The 8,918-nt window shown below is 42.9% G+C and overlaps 1 protein-coding gene across 1 annotated transcript in view; it reads left to right on the forward strand.

Annotated features, from left to right (window-relative positions):
* The window catches only part of LOC135519379 (rab3 GTPase-activating protein catalytic subunit-like), a 47,510-nt gene extending 39,403 nt beyond the window's left edge, over positions 1-8,107 (forward strand). Inside the window, exons 23-24 of the mRNA XM_064944571.1 lie at positions 2,851-2,953; positions 6,654-8,107. Coding sequence (XP_064800643.1) covers positions 2,851-2,953; positions 6,654-6,899 — 349 coding nt within the window. The 3' untranslated portion in view covers positions 6,900-8,107. The remainder of the gene's footprint in view (positions 1-2,850; positions 2,954-6,653) is intronic.
* Positions 8,108-8,918: the final 811 nt, after the last annotated feature.

The raw sequence follows: 8,918 nt of genomic DNA on the forward strand, positions 1-8,918 counted from the left end.
CAAGTGTCACGTCTGGAAGAAACCTGGCACCATCCCTACTGTGAAGCATGGTGGTGGCAGCATCATGCTTTTGTGATCTTTTTCAGCGGCAAGGACTGGGAGACTAGTCAGGATCGAGGGAAAGATGAATGGAGAGCGCTCATGACCTCAGACTGGGGCGATGGTTCACCTTCCAACAGGACAATGATCCTAAGCACACAACCAAAAAAAACAGGAGTGACTTAGGGACACGTCTCGGAATGTCCTTGAGTGGCCCGGCCAGAGCGCTGACTTGAACACGATCAAACGTTTTAAGAGAGATACTTTAAAATAGCTGTGCAGCAACGCTCCCCATCCAACCTGACAGAGCTTGAGAGGATCGGCAAAGAAGTATGGGAGAAACTCTCCAAATACAGGTGTGCCAAGCTTGTAGGGTCATATACAATAAGACTCGAGGCTGTAATCACTGCCGAAGGGGCTTCAACAACATACTGAGTGAAGGGTCTGAATACTTATGTAAAAGTGATTATTTCAGTTTTTTCCAAAAATGTCTAAAAACCTGTTTTTGCTTTATTGTTATAGATTATTGTGTGTAGATTGACGGGGCAAAAACATTTTAATGAGTTTTTTAGAGTAAGGCTGAAACTTAACAAAGTGGTAAGAGTCAAGGGTTCTGAATACTTCCCGAATGCACTGTATATTTTCTGATCAGAACATTTTGCTAGCATGTTATACATGGTAGTCTCCTTGATCTTCACTCGTGTAGTAACCTGGCCTACTCTTGACGAAAAACCCCTGACTTGTCTGATAATCAATCAATGTGATTTTTTTTCACTGAATCTGTGTATATATTTGGTTAATTGATCTCTGGCTGGACAAGTGGACGTGGTAGCTTATTTATTAATTTGCTCATCTATCACTGATCAGAAACATGTAGCCTAAATCAACTGTAGCCTATTATTTATCTTTTGACTCGCGTTGTAGCCTTATATAAAGCCCAGGTTATTTCTCTATTGTCCCAATCCCACTGAAACCCAAAATCCTGACTCCTGTCTCGCTTGAAAATTCCTAACCTTATTCTGTAATCTATAGGTTGCATTATCAAAGCATGTCTCGCCTATGCATGTCAAAATACCGCTATAATATGTCTGCTCTGTCTTGTATTGCTGCCCATATGAGAGCTTCGGTATAGAATGTGACCATCAAACGGTATGAGAGTAGTTATGGATTTTGTTTTTTATAAATAGTTGGTCCCCGTTAAGATGCCTTGATATTTAAACAGTTCCCTCTCATCTCCCCGTTATTCATGAGCTGATCTGCTGTCTGTATAATCATCAACTTGACTTTGCCAAATAGGAGAGATTCTGTCATTTCGTTTGAGGTTATCTAGCAAGCTTTCAACTTTGGTCATTTTACTTTTGTTTGACTGCCGTTACAAAGTTTGTTTGATACGACAACACTATAGCCTACTCGGGGTCCGCTGTGTGTCAAGATACTGTAGCCTGGACCAACTGCTGAAATGCGCTGAATTATTTGAGGAACATGATAACACAATTTATGAACGGCCTGTTTCTCAATTCACAACTATTTAATTGCCAATCAAATTTACTCTATCATTACAAAATATCAGTTTCACTTTCTGTGATATCTTTACATAGTGGCGCTGACAAGGTGGCGCAGCACCTCTCTTATTTGCAGAGAATCTTTACATAGTCACTATATCTTGGTTTTGAACACTTTAAATGGGCACATTTTTGCTGTATTTCCCCGGACTCTGTAGTTAGATGAATTATTCCCGGGTATTGAAACTGTCAATTTTATCTACTCTCACCACCTGGGTGGCGGACCGTCAGGATGTCCAGGATCCAGTTGCAGAGGGATATGTTCCTTCCCATAGTCCTTAGCGTAGTGATGAGCTTGGAGGGCACTATGGTGTTGTAGTCGTTGTAGTAGCTGTAGTCGATGAACAGCGTTCTCACATAGGTGTTCCTTTTGTCCAGATGGGAGAGGGCGGTGTGGAGTGCAGATTGTGGCTCTGTTGAGGCGGGATGTGAATTGTAGTGGGTACCTCTTGTGTGCCTTCCATCCCATCCTTCTCGCTTTATTAATATCACAAGCCGGCTCTTATTTCATCATACACCCTGTTCGGGGGGGTAGGAGTAGGAATGCTAATAAATGTTGGGCAAACACAAGTACTGTGTTGTGTGCTATATTAAAACTCCACCACCCTCTCCCCAGGCACACACTCTGCTCAGATTGTAATAAGGGAGCATAGTATAGTGGGTGTGTTTGTGTGCCTATCTTGAGAGAGAATAAGTGAGTGTGTGTGTGTCTGGAGTGTGTAGATCCATCTGTGTGTGTCTCTGTCTGTCTGTGTGTGTGTGTGTGTCCGTCTGTCTAGGTATTCACTTAGTGTCAGAGGTTCAGTTACATTGAGAGAGAGAAACAAAGATATACAGACAGATGGGGTTATATTAGGGAGGCCCCCAGTGTTCATTTGTCCCAGGGGCCTCTGATTGCCCAGCCATTCAGGCAGTAGAACCAGGCAGAGACAGACTAATTTTGAGGACATTCAGAGCTGGCCTGGAACCATGCAGCCATTGACCTGTCCCTTTTCTCTCCAACAATGAAACGGCCTGTCCTGCCTTGTATCCGAGATGCTGTGTCAGGGGAGAGGGATGCGTTCCAAAAAGGCTGTAGTTTTCACATGTTGTTTACTGTACTGTAGCTAGTTTTTACAACCCCTTCTCGTTATTCTGTTGGTAAAAGTATAATTGCATGTCTTTTAAATATAATATACCTGCATGTGTTTTCTGACTACGCTCACATGAAATGAACCTCTTCCCCATCTCCTCTTCTTCTCGCTCTCAGGTTTGTGAGCTCTCTGCTGGAGGAGCCTGAGGTGTCTGTGATCGGAGCAGGGCGCGGCCCAGCCGGCAGCATCATCCATAAGCTGTTTGTCAGCGCTCAGAGGGTAAAGCACACCGTCTCACACTGTCACCACCATCCAGAACACACACGCACACACTTGTACAAACATACACGCCGTCTCCCACTGGGGCCTTTCCTAACTCCTGGCGTCACAGGATATCCCGCCACCACTATCGGCTCACGTGCTGTTTGTCCAACATCCCAGGCAGGAGATGTTATGTTCCCCCTGACTGATTCCCCTCCTACAACCCCACCCTTTTTCCAGGCCCTGAGGGGCTCCTGGGCATGCTGCCTGAGTAACAAAAAGCATGCTGCTGCTGGACTGTGTTCTAATGTGTTCACTTATCACTACTTTCTTCTTGCCGCTTTATTAAACCATTTTACTTGCTTAAGTTAAGTCACTTCTTGCATATCACATAATGCAACTCATACCAAGTATGATAGAAATGTCTGTCAAAAAATGGCTTTGTGCAATCTGACAGACAAACATCTCGGCTCTGTAGTTCCCTCTGTTATGATTAGCAGAAGGACAATTAAACACGTCTTGTTTTATTCAGTTTGATATGATTTGACAAGCAAGGAGAGAGACACCTGGACCAAATGACTGTCTATTCTGTGCTGCATGTCTTTGAGTATACTCTGACTGAATAGTCTGAGATGATCAGTTAAAAGGCACTTGCAATGATAGATTACCTCTTGCATTGTACTGTACAGTTGCACCTGTATTGGTTATGAAAGTAAGTGTATGCTTGGCTGTAACACATTGAAATACAATGACTGGTTTGGTCTTGGCACATCCAATGACGCATACATTTGTTTGTTCAACGTGAAAGTTAGTTCAAGCCAATAAATGTGTCTTCTTCCGGAGTTCATCAACAGATGCAGTCCCTGGTCCCAGATCTGTTCCTTAGAATAATTGCTAGTAAAATGCAAACAGGGAATGAATGCTTGTCTTGGCTCTCTCCCCTGTGCCTTGTGTTGGAGGATGAAACGGTGCGAAAAAAATAGTTAGATTTCAGCAAACTCTCACTCCCTCAATCACTTTTTTTTACCCAGCAAGATGTCAGTGTTAAATTACAGCCTGTGTTTTGCCAAGCTCTCAAAAGAAAGCTTGTAATTATCCCAAGCACATGTAAATCAGATGAAATCATCAGCCAATCAAATGAGGTGAGTTTCTTGGGAATGAGGGAAAGAGAGACATAGAAGAGAGGAGAGATGTCCTGCCCCTCATCTTACCCATGTTACCAGTACAAGACTAGAGTACTAGTTTGAGTGTTGTCTGATTGCAATGCAGCTTGCTCTGGCTTGAGTGCGTATGCTAAGCATGTGATGCATACGGTGGGATGAATGTCATGTCTTCTCAACCAGAACCTAATCCTCTTCTTAATCACCTGACTTTGTGTCGGTTGTGTTGTTTGTTCTTCTGTTTATTTTGTTTTTTTCGTTCTCTCCATCGTATTATGTGTTTTTTTTGTCTCCTAACGCTGCTTGCCTCTCACCCATGTCAAGCTCGCTGACTACAGCAGTGATGAGGTAACCACTAGCAACCCTCCCTATCCCCCCTTTACACCCCTAGTCCACCCCCCCACCCTAGCTGCCTCAACCCCCCCATGCCCCTCTCCACGATGACTTCTCCCTCTTTCTAGTGCTTCAACTGAGGTTCAGGCTAGCTGAGGGAGGGATACAGACAAAGATTACAGTTATTTCTCTGGTAATGGTTTGGAAGAGTGAACCGCTGCAATTTCCAGACGTCCATAACACAATGGAGAAGCACAGGGTTCCTAAAGCGATGCCACTTGCTGTGTTTTTAACCTCCCCCTGACCTTTTTACCTAACCACCGAGCCCCTCTTCTTCTCCTCCTCCCTTCCATCTTTTCTTCTAACCACCTATCTGTTAGTGTAGCTCTCATCAATTATTTTTGTTTATGTCCATTTGCTCTCATTCTCTGATGGGTCTGCGTTTATAAACAAGTGTTTTCTGGTGGATGTGGAGGTTGGTTTATAGTAGACTAGTTTTAGCTGGTTTAGTATGTATACTAAGGAGTGGTATGTCGCTATACACTGAGTGCATAAAACCATTAGGAACACCTGCTCTTTCCATGACAGACTGACCAAGTGAATCCAGGTGAAAGCTATGATCTGTTATTGATGTCACTTGTTAAATCCACTTCAATCAGTGTAGATGAAGGGGAGGAGACAGGTTAAAGAAGGATTTTTAAGCCTTGAGACAATTGAGACATGGATTGTAAAAAAAGATTGAAGTGCCTTTTGAATGGGCTTTGATAGTATGTGCCAAGCGCACCGATTTGTCAAGAACTACAACGCTGCTAGGTTTTTCATGCTCAACAGTTTCCCCCATGTATATCAAGAATTCTACCTATTCTTCAGATATACTACATATTCTATCCACATAATGTCTAAACATGCCATCACATACATATAATTATACTCTGGACTCCGACATTGCTTGTCCTAATATTTCTATATTTCTTAATTCCATTCTTTTACTTTTAGATTTGTGTGTGTTGTTAGATATTAGTGTACTGTTGGAGCTAGTAACACAAGCATTTCGCTACACCCACAATAAACATCTACTAACTATATGGATGCGACCAATAAGATTTGATTATGAATGGTCCACCACCCAAAGGACATCCAGCCAATTTGACACAACTGGGGGAAGCGTTGCCGTCAACAAGGGCCAGCATCCCTTTGGAACGCCTTCGACACCTTTGTAGAGTCCATGCCCCGACGAATTGAGGCTGTTCTGAGGGCAATATGGGGCACAACTCAATATTAGGAATTTGTTCCTAATGTTTTGTACACTCGGTGTATACATTACAGTAGGTTAGTGGTATCCTGCTGTTTAGTATGTACACTCAGGAGTGGTAGGTTGCTCTTTTCTGTCTGGTTAGATATATATACTAGTTTTAGCCTGCTAGTTTACTATGTAAGTATTGGAGGTTGCTGTGGTGTGTTTGATCCCTTTTGGCTTTAGATCTTAGCGTCACGTAGCTTTCTTGTGTTGCCATCCCTCTAGGGCTATGCTGTGCCCCACTGAAAACAAATACATACATTGATCTGGAAGCACACACCGAATCGCTCCAATCCATTAAATGTGTTCTCCTTTCCTCGCCTTAGACAATAGTTTGGGAGATGTGGGAAGGCATTTGTTAATTTGTAATCAGCTTTCTAATTTATGTAATTTGTTCCTGCTCAGTAAAAATAGATTGTGTTAACATGCTGCTGTCGTTTCCCAGTCCAGACGCTTTCACTTGCGCCAGGTCTGATCACTGTCGAGGTTGTTTCATTCCCCCAACCACTTAGAATGAGTTGTATGTTTTTCTCAGTCTCGCGTGTCACACTCTGTTATATTCACATTGTAAAAGTGTAGTATGTGTTAAGGTTCTGCTTAGACTGCCTAAAAATATATTGTGTTCTAGTTTCCACATTTTATTTGGCTTTTATAGAAAGTCTACTGTCTGTTGGGCACTGCATTCTCCATTTTGTGCCGGCCTGAATGTTAGCCTCTCAATTATGTGCCAACCTAAATTTTAGCCACTTTGGTTGCGTTTAGACAGGCAGCCTAATTCTGGTCTTTTTTCCACTAATTGGTCAATCCCATCAGATAATTTTCCAAGCTGATCGGATTGGTCAAAATACCAATTAGTGTTATTAGAATTGGGCTGTCTGTTTAAACGCAGCTGTTGACTCCTCCCATCTGTCTGCCTTGCCCCACACAGGCTGCCCTTTTGGCTCCATTGGATGAAGACACAGGACGTGGGGGTGGAGCTGATGACAAAAAGCCAATGGGAGGTGCCAGTGTGCCAGACTTCCCTCCCCCTGCAGGGCGTGAGATCCTGCTGCGTACGTGTGTCCCGCGGCCCGCGCCCTACTCCAAGGCTCTCCCCCAACGTCTCTTCTGTGTCCTGATGAGAGAAGACTTCAGGCTGGCTGGGGCCTTCTCATCCGACACCTCCTTCTTCTGAGAGAGCGAGAGTGAGAGTGTGTGAGAGTGAGAGTGAGAAGGAAATGGAGAGCGAGAGAGTGGCTAGTCTGGAAGATGAACCAGGGAGTGTTGGTGGGAGGTCAGGGGGGCATTTGGGATGTCTGGTCAGTGACTCAATCAAGGCTGTATGCATCTCATCATGAGTGGAGCTATGGGCGAGTCTATGGTTTGTTCCAAAGCCACATGACGGAACGTTCCACCCATCTCGGGGCTGGCACCATCTTAAGTGTCTTGTGGGAGGATCGGAGAAACAGAACGGTGGGCTGGCAGGGAGCGCTTTCTTATGAAATTATCGCACTGTGCAACAACTCATATCAGACTGTTCGTTGGTTCCCGGAGGGCTACCAACGACTATTTGTTGATTTAGACTTCAGTTATTTGGGGTTTAAATGCAAAATAGACTACTCAATTGGGAACTGAGCTTAATATGACTGTTGTAGTCAAATAAATCTCATGCTTTTTTGTTGCATAGCTCTGACAAAAAATAACCTAGGGAAAAATAAAAGTACCCTTGGGTGAAAATAATTTGTTTTTTGGGGGGGGGATAAGAATATTCCCCTTGACCTGAGTGGTAATATATTAGGACGCTAAATAGCATATCATGTATTTTTCCCAGCCACTTGATTGTGATCGTTTGTGGCTCTCCAGTTGCCCAATCAGTCATTGGTTGAAGACCATCATCTCTTAGACGCTCACAATGCTCTGTCTGTTCTGTAGCCCCAGACACTCTCACGCTGCCCATCGCGCTCGTACTGTATGCAGCAATTAGTTACCACTTAAAGCATTTCTCACTATAATAATGCTTATTGATATACATGCAATCACCGTAGGTTTTCCCTAGTCACCTAAATGTATTGAATCCTAGTTGAAAGTGCAATTACATATTATATATTGTAAAGACGTAGCCTTACATATAGCAGCAGAAAAAAAGGTGTCCTAGTTAATGTTGTTAGTGCTGTTTCTATGAAGAAGGATGTTAAGTGCTGTTAATTGTTAAGTTGCTGAGTAATTTTACTTAAGTCAATGCAGACAACTTTTCTACTTTGTCAATAATTGACTGAGGGGATGGATTCAAACTGTGGAGCGAGCCAAAGTCTGTACATGTCAAGTGAGTCTTGGTTGTAAATGTCTCCTAGTTTAGTCCTGTTACATTGGTAAAAAAATAAACATTTTAATTCAACACTAAAATGTATAATATTGGTATCTGTTATTGGTATAACTATTTAAAATTTTGTTTAATGTTACTTTGGGCAAATTTAAGGCGTCAATATTCTTGTAATGCTTTTTGTATCAATCTTAAAGGGTAGGTAGCATAAACGCATACTGTATGGATTTGCATTAGTGTACACAACAAAAGTCCCAATGCAAAGTTACACATCACTTTCCTAAAGTTTTTATCACATAAAACCGATCAGCAATCCGAATGTCATGTCAGAAAATGTTTCTCCGTGTTGTGTTGTAATATGGAGGACCCGGCAAGCCAGCCGATTCCCTATAATGTAAACTCCAACAGAGTTGCTAACGTTACGTTAGCACTGAATAAGTCAGCCAGTTTCTATCAACACCTACCTTATAGCTACATTTAAAGTACAACGTTTTGGAAATACATAACGCCATCTAACCAGTTATGAAAGAATGTTAGATATATGCAGTTATCTTAGCCAGCCAGCTAATGTTCGCTTTTAAGCCAACTTACACTATTAGCCTAGCCAACCGCCAAGGTTATGGTCAGCAAGCTAGAGCCCCAACTACTGGAGACCAGCTAGAACACAACTAACACAACTAAAACACAACCACAAGTAAAAGCAAAGGGCAAGCAGAGACTTACAGATTGATGACCGGGGCCCATCCGATGGTAGAGTGCAGGCCCATCCTTTTAAAAAGAGTACAAGCTGAGAGCTACCAAAGTGAGGGGAGGCGGGCGCTTCACCGGACTGAGGAAGAGTCAGGGAAATCCAATAGCTAATAGCAAGTAAAATCCGAAATAGATAGATTCCAG

The sequence above is a fragment of the Oncorhynchus masou genome, chromosome 29 (genome assembly GCF_036934945.1).
Source record: "Oncorhynchus masou masou isolate Uvic2021 chromosome 29, UVic_Omas_1.1, whole genome shotgun sequence".
Classification (NCBI taxonomy): Eukaryota; Metazoa; Chordata; class Actinopteri; order Salmoniformes; family Salmonidae; genus Oncorhynchus; species Oncorhynchus masou.